Raw genomic sequence first — 18,506 nt, 5'->3', positions numbered from 1 at the left:
AAAGACCAGCACCTGGCAGCAGTAGTTTATACTGGTGGCCTAAGTATACAGTGGCATTCAAGCATTGTTATTTCTTATATTAATCCAATTATGGTGTCATGGCTTGTTCATATATTCTCCTTTGATCTGCATCTCTTCACTGTTTTTCTCTTAAACTTGGAGAGAATAACAAGGGAACAACAGGCTATCACCGGAAACTGTAACTCTCTATATATTTACTGAATGAGCTATACAGATGAGGCTGACATAGAACAGACAGCACAGGAACTTCAGGAAAGAGTGCAGAAGTCACAAAAGATCTCTATACTTTTCTGTTCTGTCCTAATTCTCATCTAGTCTTTGAAAAAGCAGAGGACAGTTGTGTAAACCTGTTATAAAATGTGTGTTCTGCTACAGCTTTTAAATATCTGGGTTTGCAGCAGGCACATGAATAAAGTGTCAGAGCCATGGAAAAGCCTTTCTATTACATCCCTTGGTTGCCATATTGTAGCCACATGCACCAGCACACATTTGTTGTTGGAGGATAATTCATTAATGTGATACATTTCTTTTCCCAAGAAGTCCCACTGCCTACTGCTATTTTCTGCCTTCGGTTTCCCACCATATCGGTGACCAAGTCAGTGGAAATCCCCTTTTAGACTGTTATCACCCCAATGGGTGTCTTTATTGGAACCTTTTCCCTCACCTCCTGTTCCAATGGCAATTGTAAACATATTAAATACCCATCTCTTTCTGCTCTGTTGATAGGAGTCATAAGCATAAATAGGATTATACTCCCAATTCAGCAATAAAAACCTGACAAGGGTTTTAACACGTCTGCATTCTATGCAAAACTAACAAAATATTATGGCTATGAATACACTTTCGGACACCTTTGGACACTATGCTGTCTTAATATCATTCATTCTTCATTAAATATAATTGAATACAGCACACACATTATGTTGGGCTTTTTTTTAAATCTAACCTTTTTAGCATGATGAATATTTATGAATTATCTAAGTGAAAACATATACAAGGAATATAACCATATACCCGATTAGGTACAGCATGTTTATTCATTTTAACACAAGCTCTATGAGCAAAAGTCAGTTATAATAAGAAAAGCATTTCTTCCTGATGGGAGTGTGGAGAGAAACAGCTAATCCATTAGGTTTACCAGTAAATACAATTCCCCATGCTGCATTCAGGCTCAGATAACATTCTTACATCATCCGCTAAAAGAGTTTTTAAATTAAAAACCAGAGGACAAAATGGAAGAAGGAAATTGTACTCCAGCAAGTACAAGGGAATAACCAACTACAAAATGTTTCTTTATTAAATTTGTCAGTGACATTTATTTTTATTACTGCAGCCAATTTTTGCTTTACCATAACTTTAGTGATATTTTATACTGCTAATTTATGTTTCATGTAACACTTTCTTCATTATATGCTCTTAAAGTGAACCTTTCACATGTTCACACAGTATCGCTGTGCTGAACAAATATAAAGTTTTGGATAGAGTGGAGATGGATTACAATGTTTGTCAGGTTTTATTACTGTCTGTGCCCCTGTTAGGGAAATTCACCCTCTTTATTTGTCCTGTTTATCATCATCATCATTGAAAGTGAAAATAAAAGAAAATCAATAATTTTGGGTTGCCACATGAAAGTACGAGGGGAAAGCTTCCAATGGGAACGGTAATTCTGGTGACTTGGGGGTCCTTAAGGAACTCCCTTAAATTGCAGAGATATTCTCTCACTTCCTGTTTGGTTATGGGACAGAAAGTGAAGGGCAATCTTCACAATGGGAAATCGCTTGCTCTATCCAAAATGGAAAAACAAAAAAAGTTTTGCCTATAGTTCTACTTTAGAGTTCACTTTTTTTTATAATCTCACACTGCCTTTTTTGAGTAATTACCATGATGTGGGGGGGGGGGTGTTAAAAATAAAAAGGAAAATTGATCTGGAATAGCAGGATTAGTCTCCTGAGAATGAAAACAAGATGAGATAAGCAAGGGGTATGCCAACTTGGTCACACCACTTATTGGAATTAGCCACACCCATTTAGCTGATATGCACATCACTGCTACATCACCCTACTTCACTTTTCACTGGGTTGACCACTCTGCATGTTTTCCCTTAAAATTGTGGATTCTTTTCCTCATTTTCAGTCCCAGTTCAAATATTCACCAGAAGAAATAGGAAGGGTCAATCTCCCCGGAGGGGACAATTAAAGAAATCCAGCAGAGGCTCTAACCCTTTTCTACTCTTTCCAAAATAGTAAAAATAGTTTTATGGAAACCACCTTCTCCATTCATTTATGGCAAATGATTTTCACTACACACAATGGTGTGAAATCTCTGCTAAAAAAGAAATGATAAGAACTGATTTTTGAGGAAAAGGTCTTTCAATGATGTACAAATTCAGCAATGCAACTAAATATTGTATGAAAAACAAAACATAAATATATAAACAGATAAACCTGGGAATGGCAGAAAAAGTTAACCTTTACTTTGCCCACACTGCACATTTTAACGGGCACTTTGCTGCCTTTTCCACTCTCTCTTGCCACCCCTATTATTCCAAGCTTATCCAAGATATCTAGATATTTTTGCATGGTTCAACCACTCACATGTGACTGTGCTCAGGCTTATTGTGTGGCAGACAAAAAGTGATGCACTGTAGGAAGGCAGGGGAAATGTCACATTTTGTATTGTACCCAGAAATGCTGGGCTCTGGAAGCAGGTTAGGAAAAGTAAATGCTTCTTAGGGTCCCCATGCCCAATTATTGTCAAGTACACATTATCAATAATATACAACTACAAAATGCATACATAAAAACTAAAACTATATAGACAGAATTTGAATGTGGGTGTAATTAATAATGTAGATAGTAGCATCTACATAATAGTGCAGCTTGTTGGTTGTAAAGAAATCATTTGGAATCAGGCCTCCTAACTTTGAACTGTGCTTGTACACAGCAGATAATTGTTTAACATAGCATTGCTAATGCAGATTGTAATCCATCAGCTTCTGCCACAGCCATACATGCTGGAGAAAGTAAAAGGGGGGCCCAGAAGTAAAGCTTTACAAGTTGCTTCCAGGTTAGCAAGAAGAAGGGGCAGACAGTGGACATATGTTCATTCTACTCCTTCCCCTCTACCCGGTGGCACCCACCATGTTGTTCCTATGTGCCTATTGGGAGCCAAGGATACATGGCAGGGACATCATTACTGGGGGTGTTAGAAGCAATCCGCCAGCTGTGCAGCCACCAGATAGTTTCTGTCTGACAGCTGGCAGTTGGCTTGTCAGAAATACACACACTCCTGGCGGCTTCACCAACTGGAAATGTGTGTGTGGCCCTTCCCATCCCCCACACTGTCACCGATGTACAACTGGCAGAAAAAAGGTTAAAGAGAACACTGGTCCCCTTTGTGGAAGCCATAAAGTTAATTGCAAAACAAAATTGTAAATATTTGATGGTACACCCACGCACTTAAAAACCCTACACAAAAAATATCTGACCCCCCACCATCACCTACATATACTATATTGCCAAACGTTTTGGGACGCCTGCCTTTACACACACATGAACTTTAATGGCATCCCAGTCTTAGTCCATAGGGTTCAATATTGAGTTGGCTCACCCATTGCAGCTGTAATAGCTTCAATTCTTCTGGGAAGGCTGTCTACAAAGGTTTAGGAGTGTGTCTATGGGAATGTTTGACCATTCTTCCAGAAGCGCATTTGTGAAGTCAGGTACTGATGTCAGACAAAAGGGCCTGGTTCACAGTCTCTACTGTAATTCCTTCGAAAGGGGTTCTATCGGGTTGAGGTCAGGACTCTGTGCAGGTCAGTCAAGTTCCTCTGCCCCACACTCGTTCATCCATGTCTTTATGGACCTTGCTTTGTGCACTGGTGCTCAGTCATGTTGGAAGGGGAAGGGGCCTTTCCCAAAGTTTTCCCACAAAGTTGGGAGCACTAAATTGTCCAAAATGTCTTGGTATGCTGATGCCTTAAGAGTTCCCTTCACTGGAACTAAGGGACCACGCCCAACCTCTGAAAAACAACCACATACCATAATCCTCCCTCCACCAAACTTTACACTTGGCACAATGCAGTCAGGCAAGTAGCATTCTCCTGGCAACTGCCAAGCATAGACCCATCCATCAGATTGCCAGACAGAGAAGTTTAATTCATCACTCTGGAGAACTTGTGCCCACTGCTCTAGTGTCCAGTGGCAGCTTGATTTACACCACTTCATCCAACGCTTTGCATTGCACTTGGTGATGTAAGGCTTGGATGCAGCTGCTCGTCCATGAAAACCCATTCCATGAAGCTCTCTATGCACTGCTGTCGTGCTAATCTGATGGCCACATGAGGTTTGGAGGTCGTTAGCTATTGATGCTGCAGACAGTTGGTGACTTCTGTGCATTGTGTGCTTCAGCATGCGCTGACCCTGGTTTGTAATTTTTCGTAGCTGAGTTGCTGTTGTGCCCAGTTGCTTCCACTTTGTTATAATACCACTAACAGTTGAATGTGGAATATTTAGTAGTAAGGAAATTTCACGGATGGACTTATGGCATAGGTGGCAACCTTTCACAGTACCACACTTGAATTCACTGAGCTCCTGAGAGTGACTTATTATTTCACAAATGTTTATAGAAGCAGTCTGCATGCCTAGGTGCTTGATTTTATGCACCTGTGGCCATGGAGGTGATTGGAACATGGACATCCAATGATTTGGAGGGGTGTCCCAAAACTTTTGGCAATATAGTGTATGTGCACATAGACGGGGGCCCCTACTTGCAAAAGCATTGTTTGCACTACACATGTTACATATCACCGCACACGAGTCAGTGAGGGTAATACAATGTAATTCTATGGCTATTATTCATGGGTATCTCAAAACTGATGACCTGTGGACAGTTTAGGTATCAAAGTTTATTGCCATTTCAGGGGCACATGCAAATTTAAAACTTGACATGTTGGGTAACAATTTTTATGCACTTTATTATTTTATGCAATTTATTACTGAACATTTGTGCTTGCTAAACTGTTGCTCAAATACTATGTAAAGACATTATCTCCGATCTATTTTCCAGTGTCTTTGCTTTCAGAAAATATATACTTTTTGTCTGGGAGGGGAAGGGGGGAGTTATTCTCCAGGGTCTCTACAGTCTGAAAATATATACTTTTTGAGGAGTTTTAGCTAATCTTAGAATCTAAAATTAATAATTTAAAATAATCAAAAAATGGAAAAGGCAAACAAACAAAAGCCAAAGGGTTAAACTGGCACCTGATGAAAAGAGAAATGCATGCAGCCTCATATACCTAGGTTATTCCTTGTAGAGGTTGGGCATGTCTCATGCTGACACATTACTAATAAGAACTGAGAGTACTGCTGCCATCAGAGGAACATTTAGAACTAATGTCATTTTTTTGTGATGTTAGACAGATGTACTAATAGCGACTTTTCAGATTCATCTGTTTGGTTGTCAGGGATGAGGCTGTAAATTTTCTCCATGTATCTGCTGAATTATTCTTTCCAGTAAGTTTAACATTTAAGCGGTGTCTGCTCTTTCCAGCATAAGACATAGTTTTAATAAGGATGGTGTATTCTAAATATAGCTGACATCTCTGTCATATTCTCATATGAATTTGTTTTATATTATAAGATAAGTAATCAGAAATAATGTGAGTTGGATGAACTATATTCACACACCAATCTCCACTCTGTTTTTACAGAATAATGACATAGTTTACTACAACGCAAAGGAGGATCACTATGATGTAAGTAACTAAATGTTTCCATTTGTTTGCACCTTAAAGTCAACCTGACAGCTGTTTTATACTAAAAGCAACAGTTTCTATGCCCATTGTTGACCAGAAAACCTTCTATGGCTCCTTAATGATTCAGACAGGGTCAGGGCTATGTCATTATCCTGCCCAATGAGAGTGCCTCAATGGCCATAAGGACATTCCGAGTTAATGGTGAGATAGCAGTGGGTGGGCTTAGCAGATCACTAACAAAGTGACAGTTTTAAAAGTGGGGGGATTTTTAGCTACTAAAGGTGTGGTCTCTGATCTTTTTCACAACATTTATTTTTGTCTAATTGGTTTGCTGTAAATCGCATCCTTTAATTGAAAAATATAAAAAAAAGACCAATTTCTAAACTATGTTTATGATGTATGATCCTTCTCCCATACGTGATAATGCTGCCTACTCTTATTTCTAGTATGCTTCTTTACATCAAGCAATGTGATTTTATTGTCCTAGATGCAACCTTTTTGATAATCTGTTTTAGTTTCATAAATGATGAACTAGAGTCTGACCTAATTTGTCATATAAACTTCAAAAGACTTCCAGACTTTACTAATGAGCATCTAGAGGCTATGGGTGTTTTTAAAAACCATACATATTTTATTTACATAGCATCTATGCAAATCAAAACTTCAACACTAAGGTATGGAAAGAAGTGTGTTTAAAAAGTATTTGTATCTTAACTGAACAAACCACAATCTCAATGCAATTTCAGATAGCAACACTTTTTGTTAAAAAATACCTACTGTTTCTAGAGACCCAGAAAACAAAATATTTTAAGGGGTCTGCATTAGAGGTTCAGCTTATGAAAAATAAAAAGTAGAAAAGTTTCTGTATCGTCCATGGTTCTGTACAAAAAGAAAAAAAAAAGTACTTTTTATCTTCCTTCCTTGTTTCCACCATAGATTAATTCAATTTCAAATGAAATTTCTTCAGAAAAGTCTTTGGAAAATCCATATGAAAATTCTCAGAACATTCTAATGCAATTTGAAAGACTTTTGTTTTGCGGTTAACATGTGATTTTGAATTAAATGGACTTCAAATAAAAACCACACACATTGTTTGAAATTTGTTTGCGAAAAATGTTCCATCCTGCTCAAAATTTATTGTCAATGCAGTAGCAAACGAATGTTGATTTGAGCCACTATTGATTAGGAATATTAGCAAACTTTCTTAAAACATTCTTTTTCCGAAGACTTTTTGTTCAAAATTTTACCCATCTATGGCCAGTCTTTTCTCTTTTCTCTTTCTCTTTCATTGCAACCATGATCATCAAATTGCAGGTGCAATGTCAGGCTCCTGCAGACTCTCAGTACACTGTCTGCCAATACCAGGGAAGTTACTTAAGTCCAGGAAGATTATTGAACTACGAGAGCACTCACCAGCACCCTCACAGTTCAATGAGAACTACAAGCCATCTGCCCGTAATGGAAGACAGTACTTGTAGTCCATTCATTCACAGAACTATGTTAATGAATGACGCGTGGGTATGGTCAAAGCCCCACACGGCCGTGCTGTATTTGAATTTTGACAGCTGGTGTGTGGAGAAGCTTCCTGCCCACTGTCACAATGGGATATCAGGTCAGGGTGCTGACAGATAAATTAGTAACATGTTAAATGTTATGCCCTGAATATGGCTGTAACATATTACTAAAGGTGCACATATCCTTTAATTAGGATGAGTTTTCCAAATGAAACAAGACAGGAAAATCCTATGACCTGCCAGATAATGATGACTAGCTGAAGTGCCATGAGACTCCTTTTTAGCAGTTGTTTAAAGTAGTAAAATGTTAACTGTGAGGCTACTAGAGCATTTTCAGCTGCTTTGCAGTTTTCAGTGAGACAGTAGGGGGTGATTTACTAAGGGCCCATTTACACTATTGTGCTGGGTTACTGCAATAGAATGGTGTAAATGGGCCCTAAAGGAGTAGAGATGTTCACTTTGCAAAGTGAATGTTTACTTTGCATGAGAATTTTCACTTAGGGGATATGGTGAAAATTCACATTGCAAAGAATATTCAGACAAGAAAAATTCTAAAAAAGAACTAAATTTATCTGCACATGATTAAAGTCAGAATAGCTTCAGCTTATTCACTAAGCTAAATGTTCGTTCCTGTTTGCATATTCCTTACATTTGTATAAAGGTGTGAAATACATGAATGCATGCAAACAATGGAGCAGGGGCGGACTGACCATTTGAAAACTCGGGCACTGCCCGAGGGCCTGGGGTCAGTAGGGGGCCCCATGAGATGCCCCTGGTACCTTTTTCATAGGCATTTTTGAGTTTGGGCAAGGACACAGGGGCCCATGATCCCCTATTGCCCGGGGGCCCCATAAGTTGTCAGTCGGCCCCTGCCATGGAGTGATATTTTCATATCTACATAATTAAGTAGACTTACATTCATGGTAAAGGGCGCAGATATTTAGCCTAATGGATCATTTACACAACTCTGGCTATCCAGAGATTTTAACTTTTGTTCAAAAATCTGAATTTTGAATTTTCCTGTAACATGGTTAAATCAGTTAACAACTAGGCCATCTAACTCAGGCACTTTGTTCTTTAAAAGTTTAAATGACCTTAAACGTAAAGTACGTGTATGGCTGTGTTAAATAGGACTGGAACACATTAATCCAGTATCTGCGGGAACATGTTTTTCCAATGTAGAAGGCATACACCACCTAACTGTGCTATTTTTTATAGTATCCGATCAAGTCTGCTGTTTTTGTTTTAGTTTAAGTAGTCTACACACACTATAAGTAGTAATTGTTCCTGATGGTAAAATTCACTGAAAGAGCTTTATTTGCATAAGCAAGAACACTAGGGAGCCCAAACCATAACAATATTGAATCATGGATCAATGCCAACACATATTGCTTTTTACTTTAGGGAACCTTGCCAGCAAGTGCTGACCCTGTCAAGATCAACAGTAGGTTGTAAATGATCCTGTTTTTTTTAATTATTATTAAATCAAGATCGACAATGTATGTATCTTCCACTAAAAAATAAAATGTATCACTTTCCTTTTAAATTGTACGATGTTTGCTGGAGCTATTATAAAAATCCAGTGTAACTGATTTTTTGTTAAAAAAATGTTCTGTTAATTAACACAGGTTTAGTAAATTGCTAGAAAACTTTAGTGAGACTTGAATTGTTTTAATGCTTAATTACTTATTTAAGTGTGTTTTAATGAACCATTTCTATATTTTAATTATTATTGAAACAGATGTTGTAACACACATTTTTATTCTGTCTGTAATTAGTTTTCATTTAGCTGTAAAATGCTATATAAAGGTTTTTGTCAGCTGTTGCAAATGGACGGTGATGTGACACCACGCTTTGGAACAGTACTCTGTTCCATGGCTTACAAACTATAAATAATTGTGCAATTAATTTAATTTAACCTCCAGATGTGTTTTGAAGTAGAAACCTGCAGAGGTTTCTCATTAATACAACCCACCTTAATAAGTTACCACAAAATTTAAATGACCTATCCTGAACTTTTGCCCCAACCACAGAAAAAGTGAAAGGGCATATATTTATAGACTGACGATTGACTCAGAGAAGGGCCATATTCTTTTACTCTCTCCTAGCAGCCTGGTTTAGGTGTCCGTTTATGAACTAGCGGTAATAGATCGCTGCTCAGTTCTACGGCATTCTCGGAGAACACAGTTCTCCTGTGAATGCAGTTTATGAAGCAGTTCTCCGAACGAAGGGAGAACGGTCTCCAAACGCTGGAGAACGGTCTACAAACTCTGGAAAACAGCTGATTTTACTATAATCTCGCGAGATTACAGTAAAAGATCAGTTTACTAAGCAGAGGTAAATTATCTCTGCTTAGTTTGCGGTCCCTCCGATTCTCCAGCTCTGGGCTGGAGAATCTGGAGGGAGAACACAGATCTCCAGTGAAGGGCTGACATGATCTCCTGAGTGTCATAAACTGTGAATGACCAGAGAATAGCTGAGATCCGTTGAATCGCAGCTATTCTCTGTGTCATAAACGGACACCTCTGTCAGTTACACACAGTCTACCAATGGAGGCAGTGCTGAACTGAATAGTAATGTCTAAAACAGGTTTTCACAATGTAACGATGCAATTTGAGATATTGTTTGGGTTTCATGGAAGAGTGCTGAATAGGCCTTTGGATTTATGATATGGACATGATATATGCAGTTGGGATCTACTTTGTTCATATCTATCACAAACTGAAGAGGTAGCATAGATAGCCAGTACTGTTGCAAATTGGGCCATCTGCTACTCTGATAAAGTCTTGGAATGCAGGCAGTTTATGCTTAAACAGATTTTTTTACATCCACAGTATGGCTGGCCATAGATTATGCCATTTTCTTTCATTCAACCATGGTTTGAAGGAAAGAAAATATGCCTGATTCCCTCATCAACACAGTCAGTGATGATGAGGGAATACTTCCGCTGTGCTTTTGTTCTCTGACAGGGCGAGGCTTCACCTCCATCAGAATACAATGATCACTGCTGGTGGCAAAAAAAAAGACAGGCTCGTTGTACTAAAGTCGATCAATAGTTTGACTTCAGAACAACCAGTCTACCCATAGACGGATCAAAACTTGTGAGGTTCTGTAAAATTGGATGAATTTTAATTAATCTATGGCTGGCTTAAGAGCTCTGTATCTAATTGACCACACTGATTGATGGGTGCCAAGAAATAGTTATGTTTTGTAGATAATGTAGTAGTAATAATAATCATAATCATAAAATAATACAAAATGTGTAAGATAGATATGCTATAAAAAGAAAAAAACAAATGAAGGTAGGTGACCACCAATAAAATGTGAACTGCAGTAGATTTTTAAGGGAATTATCTACTGTACTTAGATCATGTTTTATGCAATACTCCAAATCATATATATATATGAGTAAAAGTATGGTTAACATGGATGTGTCATTTCACAAAGTTAACACACCAAGATAAGTATACTTATTTTCAGAAAATGGACCTATATTTTCCTCTGAGTCCGATTTAAATGTGAACATTACAGATACAAGATAAAATTGGAGAGCCCTATCCTTGTGTTAAAACTTTGTGAATTGAACCTGTGTGTCATTTTTTTGCTTATATTAGTTACACATACATGTGATAAACCAGTGATTTGGTATGAGGGGTGGAGTTTGGATTCACTCAGGGGTGTGGAACTCTTTTTAAAAACTACTTGCCCAAGGGACTAAATCAGGGTTCACTCTATTTGTCCCTCATGGCAGTCTACTTGTCCTGTTAAAAAATGTTTTGGGCAGGTTGGAAAATATGAAGGGTTGGTGTTTTGTTAGGCAGAGGTGCTTTTAGGAATGCCTAGGGCTTTTAAAAACGAAAGGGGCTTTATAGTGGCTTAAACTTTTAATGTAAATTTATTTAAGGTATTTTATTTTTTGTTGGCATTTTCTTGGAGCCCCCAAACATTATATATTTTTTTAAAGCAGATGCCCTAGAGAATAAATTGGTGGGTGTTGCATTTTTTATGTCACACAGCATTTGCTCAGCAGTTTTTCAAAGGCAAAATTTTGGGGGAAAAATACACTATTTTAATGCAAAAAAATAACCCATTTTTTTTGTAAAATATAAAAGATGGTGTTATGCCAAGCAAATAGATACCAAACAGGTCACTCTTTAAAATTGTGCACACCTGTGCAATTGCAACAAACTATGTAAATTTTACTATCCATTGGTAATGCTTTAGAAGCCTTTATGGTTACCACTTTAGATTTACACAGGAGGTCTGGTACTAGAATTACTGTCCATGATCTGATGTTCATGGTGATACTTCACATGTGTTGGACAATCACTGTTTGTGTGCGTGCGGGACCGACATGTGCGTTCGCCTGTGTGCGTAAGCATGGGTTTTTTTTTTTAAATTATTTACTGTAATTTTATTTTTTCCTAATCATTTTTATTGCTGTCACAAGGGATGCTTACAGCAATAGGCAGTGACAGGTACTCTTTATGGAGACGTCTGGGGGTCAGTAAGACCCCCAGGTCCCTCCTCTGCTCCTCTGCTCTTAAAAGCATTTGATCACACCAAGATCAGTGTGATAAAAATGCTTTCCATTTTTAAAAATGGCGCCGTTTACATCTGGGGAAACTGGACATTATGTATGCTCATCTCTTCCTGTTACCTATATCATAGAGGTGGACAGAGCGGTTCCGTCTTTGTCTGCCTCTACAATAAGCTAGTGGAAGTGCCAGTTGGTCAATGAGGTGTCCTGGTGGGACAGGACAGCCCATGGAAGGCAGCAGGACTTCCTCTCTTGCTGCTTGTAAAAGCAATCCAGCAGGTAGTTAGCCACTCAGATTGCTTTTACAAGAGAGCTTGTCCGGGGGGGGGGGGGGGTTGGTAACATAGGATGTATGAGTGGGAATGTATAAGGACATATACCGATGGGATCTCTGCTCCCTGCGCTGTGGTTTCCCCCCTAACTACTGGGTGTCCCCTCCTCCATAAAGCCTGAAAGTCCCACTAAGGGCTCCTGAGTAACAAACCATCTGATTTGTAGAGACATGGTACATACGGGTAGATAGCAGAGAATGGACTACAGTTCCCAGCAGCTGTGAGGCAGGCGGTGACCAGACCTACAGCAGGCCATGGTCCTGGGAAGGTGAAGAGGGGGGGCTGTACTGCCCGGTGGTGACAAGCAAAAAGAGGTGGGGGACCTCTGGGGAGAGTCTAGGGAGAGGCCACACACTGGAATTGGATGGGACCGGACCTCACCGTATAGCAGGCCATGGACCCAGGTAGGGTGAAAGGAAGGTGTCGGGAAGGGGACGTCCCCTCTGCTGCTCATAAAAAAAGCAATCCGGTGACTAGTTATCGGCTCAGATTGCTTTTACAAGAGAGCTGACCATCGGCACTAAACCCTGCTTCTTGTTCACAGCAGGGCTAAATGTGAAAAAAACCTCTTGCCGGTACCCAGAACTGCATGTCCCGAGCATTTGGGTGATAGGAATTGCACATCGCTGGCTATCACTATGGTTTTTTGGCAAAGCCAGGATTTGCACAATGCACAAGCTGAGAACTTTTCCCCGAACATTTCACAGGTTCGCTGCCAAAAACGAAGCAGAACTTGAAATGCTGTGCTGACCTTTGGTCAGCAAGAGTCACAAAAGCCAGTAATTGTTTTTTGTAGCTGTTAGAAAGAGATGACAATTCTACAGCACACTTTAGAATAAGTAAATATATAACAAATCTATAAATGAACAAGTAATTATGTATCAAATTCATATATCAACAACCTAGGCCAGTACATTAAATTCAAAATCTCTAAAAGTGTACAAGTAATATCACTCAAAAAAGTCCAAAAACATATTATTTCAAGGTGAAATAATCTTAATCCATTTTCAGTATATTCATTACAAAATCTTCAGTGTTATGTAAATCCTATTCACCTCTGATCTCACCAGAAAAAAAATGACCTCTTCGTAACAAGAAGGTCTTAGAATTCCTAATGATGTTAACATCCACTCTCTGATGCACTTCTTTCCCAAATATAAATTGATTGAAGGGTTTCCACAATGCTTAGACTATATTCCCATCTGGACTCAGAACTCTTTCCTCCAATTATCACTTTTTATAGAACATAGAAGATAAAAAATATCACATGAATCCACACAATTTTATTAAAAGCATAAAGTAAAAAGCCACATATGTTGATCAGTGTTCCAATTGGCTCTGATAATAGATTGCTTATACAATTTACTGCACCATCAGGTTGCATGTAAAGCCATTTAAAACAACTCAAAAGGGCTAACAGTAATGTACATGGTGTAGCTCCACCTTTGGGTGTTTTTTTGTCAATTGGACTTTGTTATACTGTATGTTTATTTATGTTAACGTGCACATTTTTGAGTGTTTGATTTAACATATGGGGTTATAGCTGCACTAGTGGTAGTTACATAGAGCATAGGTAGTGCAAATTATATTATTTATGTTGGGGTTGGCTGGAAAATATTGCTGTTGCTTTGGCAGGGCAGTTTACATATATATCTTCCAACTTTCTATTGCCCAAAGTTTTGCTTTGACAAAATACAGCAGTCCTTTGCTTTTACTGACTAATATTCTCTCTGCCTATTTTTTCAGGCAGAAAAGTGCACATTGTAAAGTCATATGTTGAATTTGCAACCTTGATAAAATTATATTGCTATTGTGTCCATTTGATGCACAACATGCAAGGAGCTATTTATACTTCTGACGTAAAATACTTCACTAGGTAAAGAACTCTCTTCTGGTTTATATTTACCATACCGTGAGTGATTCAAATCAAATTTGTGTATGGCAGTGGAAGAAGTATGGGGACACCATAAAAATATTTGTTTTCAGAGAATGTTTTTTGATTTAAAAAAATTACAAGTATGTTTTATTACATGGCTATTTTATACACACTGTAAAGTTGATTTACAGTACTAAAGGCAAATAGGCTGAACATTTTGCAAGGGAAGCATCACTTTGCAAGGGAATTTGCCCCAGAGTTTTGTCTTGGAATAAATATTCCAAGACATGATGTTATGGAAAGTAGATGTTTCTGTGTATGAATATGAAATACTATTGTCCTTGCCTGGCTTCTAAAATGCATGGGTCTAGTGGATACCCACTAGCTTATTAGAGGAACCAATAGGCTAGTTAGAATACCTGTTTTATTTGCTGCTGTTTCCCTTCTTTGGCGATGAGCAGCACAAGCAACCTTTTTTTGCAGGTATTAATTTGATCTGTGATCCTTAGGCATTTTTGGCTAATGTTTCTTTAAGCCATGGACAGCCTAAGTAATAGAAGCAAATGCGTGCTCTTAAATGTAGTGCAAACCATATCTGCTAAATCATATCCAGTAAAGGTTGATCCAGTCTGTTGGTTAGTTCTAAATATGGCCAGAAACCAAATAATAAAGTCATGGTAGGTATCATGTATAATTTTGTCGAAACATTGATTCTTTCATTTTGCAGATTACAATTATGTTCTGCTTATGTCTCTAATAACACACCAGTACATTTTGTTCAACTGCTTCAAAGCCTTATATACAACACCTATTTTAATGTGCCGCATTGAGAAATGCACTTTTGACTTTCTGGAGATTGAAAGATCAACATTACTTTTAAGTACTTTTATGTCAAGTCTCTGTCACATGTGTCACTGCAAATGAAATAGCATTCACACCTATGAAATGTTATCACCATGAGATATGGCAATCAATTCTCAGCCTTACAGGGGTAGTTGGAGAAATTGATGTCTCTTCTAACTTATAAATCAACGAGTTCATATGGCAGCTTTTTTTTTGTAAATTTCAATTGAAGTAAAAAATAGTAACTTTCTTAGATTGTAATTTTTTTTATTATATTGGTAGCAATTAAACATACTGTAGCTGGCAATTGTAATTTTTTGTAATTATATTGGTAGCAATTAAACATATTGTAGCTGGCAGAAAGAAACACTAAAAACTCACTCTATTTGCAATGCAATCAGTGAAGTTAAAGTGTGCTTTAAAATTCTTTACTGTGGGGTAAACAAAGAGTTTAATGCACAGCCAATTGACTTATTTGTGATCCTGTTTACCCATTTTTTTTAATCCAGACACTATACAAATCCTCACCATTTACTTTTCTCCAGCATAGTCTGATGAGTTTGTGAAGGAAGAGAAGCAAACTGTTGAGAACATCTATGAATTCTCCTCCAGTCAGCAAGCTCCATTTGTTAAATCTACAGCAATTTTAATGCAGAAAAGCCTGACTGGTACTGCCTTTTCTCTAGCAATCTAAATGATGATTTTCAGATAAGTGCAGAATTATAAGAAGCAACTAGTACAAATACAGACAAGTACAGGAATTTTTAAACATACATTATGATATCTGTTAATTAATACATAACTGAATTAAGTAAATAAATTTAATATATACAGTGGGGCAAAAAAGTATTTAGTCAGCCACCAATTGTGCAAGTTCTCCCACTTAAAAAGATGAGAGAGGCCTGTAATTGGCATTATAGGTAGACCTCAACTATGAGAGACAAAATGAGAAAAATAATCCAGACAATCACATTGGCTGATTTGGAAAGAATTTATTTGCAAATTATGGTGGAAAATAAGTATTTGGTCACCTACAAACAAGCAAGATTTCTGGCTCTCACAGACCTGTACCTTCTTTAAGAGGCTCCTCTGTCCTGTACTCATTACCTGCATCAATGGCACCTGTTTGAACTTATTATCAGTATAAAAGACACCTGTCCACAACCTCAAACAGTCACACTCCAAACTCCACTATGGTGAAGACCAAAGAGCTGTCGAAGGACACCAGAAACAAAATTGTAGACCTGCACCAGGCTGGGAAGACTGAATCTGAAATAGGCAAGCAGCAGGTGTGAACAAATCAACTGTGGGAGCAATAATTAGAAAATGGAAGACATACAAGACCACTGATAATCTCCCTCGATCTGGGGCTCCACGCAAGATCTCACCCCGTGGGGTCAAAATTAAAAGAACGGTGAGCAAAAATCCCAGGAGCACATGGGGGGACCTAGTGAATGACCTGCAGAGAGCTGGGACCAACGTAACAAAGGCTACCATCAGTAACACACTACGCCGCCAGGGATTTAGATCCTGCAGTGTCAGACGTGTCCCCCTGCTTAAGCCAGTACATGTCCGGGCCCATCTGAAGTTTGCTAGAGAGCATTTGGATGATCCGGAAGAGGATTGGGAGAATGTCATATGGTCAGATGAAACCAAAATAGAACTGTTTGGTAGAAACACAACTCGTCGTGTTTGGAGGAGAGAGAATGCTGAGTTGCATCCAAAGAACACCATACCTACTGTGAAGCACGGGGGTGGCAACATCATGCTTTGGGGCTGTTTCTCCGCAAAGGGACCAGGACGACTGATCCATGTACAGGACAGAATGAATGGGGCCATGTATCGTGAGATTTTGAGTGCAAACCTCCTTCCATCAGCAAGGGCATTGAAGATGAAACGTGGCTGGGTCTTCCAACATGACAATGATCCCAAACATACCACCCGGGCAACGAAGGAGTGGCTTCGTAAGAAGCATTTCAAGGTCCTGGAGTGGCCTAGCCAGTCTCTGGATCTCAACCCCATAGAAAACCTTTGGAGGGAGTTGAAAGTCCATGTTGCCCAGCGACAGCCCCAAAACATCACTGCTCTAGAGGAGATCTGCATGGAGGAATGGGCTAACATACCAGCAACAGTGTGTGCCAACCTTGTGAAGACGTACAGGAAACGTTTGACCTCTGTCATTGCCAACAAAGGATATATAACAAAGTATTGAGATGAACTTTTGATATGGACCAAATACTTATTTTCCACCATAATTTGCAAATAAATTCTTTCCAAATCAGCCAATGTGATTGTCTGGATTTTTTTTCTCATGTTGTCTCTCATAGTTGAGGTCTACCTATGATGCCAATTACAGGCCTCTCTCATCTTTTTAAGTGGGAGAACTTGCACAATTGGTGGCTGACTAAATACTTTTTTGCCCCACTGTGTATATATATATATATATATATATATATATATATATATATATATATATATAATATCTTGCCTGCTCTGTGCAATGATGCTTGCACAGAGTGGTCCCTTACCTCCTCTTTGTATGCTGTATGTTTGCAATAAACAAGGAGTCTGGGATTCAGCAGGCCACTGGGGCACATGGAATGTTGTCTTTATGGCTTTTCTCGCTGTCCTTGAAGGAGTAATAAACTTTTCTTTTTATTGGTGGTGAAAGAAATAACATGAAGTTACTTTCTGTTTTAAGATTTTGTCTTATATTCTTCATCCTTAGATGTTGAGAGGGTCACTACTCCTGATTTTATGAACCAGCACGCAGTTTTATGTTTGTTTATTATCTTAATGTTTTTCATATATTTATAATGGCAACTTTTTCAATAATCAAATTATATGCTCTTTATTGTTACATTTGTGAAATAGATTTTTTTAAAAATAGACTTAAGGATTTTGCACAGTTCTTTTGTTCATTTGAAAGAAACACAATGAAATGTAATTAGGTGTGCTGTTTAATAAACATAGTTGCCTTTTGACTTTCACAAAAACATTAGGTCAGCAGTACAGAAATTACAGAAATGGAATGGATGGCCAGTGCCTAATTGTTTTCTGAATGTAAGCAGGTGATTCAGCACAGTTTATAAATCTAAAATGTACTTTATAACCAAATGAAGTATTGTGGTTAGTTAGACTTGTATTTTTAAGACTATTTCCCTGATGGCAGCTAGTTTAATCTTCGTAGAGCTGCTGAAGAGGATCCTGCATTGAACGTGATAATTGATTTTTCTCTTACTTAGATGTGGAGATGGTCACTTGAGACTAGTGGAGTATCTGGACTATGTTGCCCAGGCTCATCTGGCTTCTTTTGCCCAATTCTGTTATAAACTCATTTATTCCAATTAACCTGCTGTGCTTGTAACTCTACATCTAGACTAAAAGAATTGAATTAAATTAGCAATATATAGAAACATTGCATATTTCAAACCAAAGGGAAATTAGCAATATACTTATGTTTTGTCTCTTTATAATTATTATTGATCAATTTTGTGGAGTGATTCAAGGAGGTTACAAAATACTGTAAACATAAGACATTGTAAGCCTACAGTTTAATGGATGAGGGTCATGTGTAGTCGTATATTGATCAGACAAAAACAGTAGTAGTAGTAGTGCAATCACA

The 18,506-nt window shown here is 38.2% G+C and overlaps 1 protein-coding gene across 5 annotated transcripts in view; it reads left to right on the top strand.

The window, feature by feature from the left end:
• Positions 1 to 18,506, top strand: part of CACNA2D1 (calcium voltage-gated channel auxiliary subunit alpha2delta 1) — an 857,854-nt gene that overhangs the window by 413,736 nt on the left and 425,612 nt on the right. For 4 of the 5 annotated variants that reach the window (XM_089685888.1, XM_089685869.1, XM_089685897.1 and 1 more), the window contains exon 5: positions 5,732 to 5,776. The exons of the other annotated variant lie outside the window; for it this stretch is intronic. In XM_089685888.1, coding sequence (XP_089542014.1) covers positions 5,732 to 5,776 — 45 coding nt within the window. The remainder of the gene's footprint in view (positions 1 to 5,731; positions 5,777 to 18,506) is intronic. 5 annotated transcript variants of the gene reach the window in all.

The sequence above is a fragment of the Staurois parvus genome, unplaced genomic scaffold (genome assembly GCF_062004578.1).
Source record: "Staurois parvus isolate SC_StPar_1 unplaced genomic scaffold, SC_StPar_1.0 ptg000019l, whole genome shotgun sequence".
NCBI classification, from domain to species: domain Eukaryota; kingdom Metazoa; phylum Chordata; class Amphibia; order Anura; family Ranidae; genus Staurois; species Staurois parvus.
Note: the sequence above shows the minus strand (reverse complement) of the source record. Positions and strands in the feature narration are given on the sequence as shown.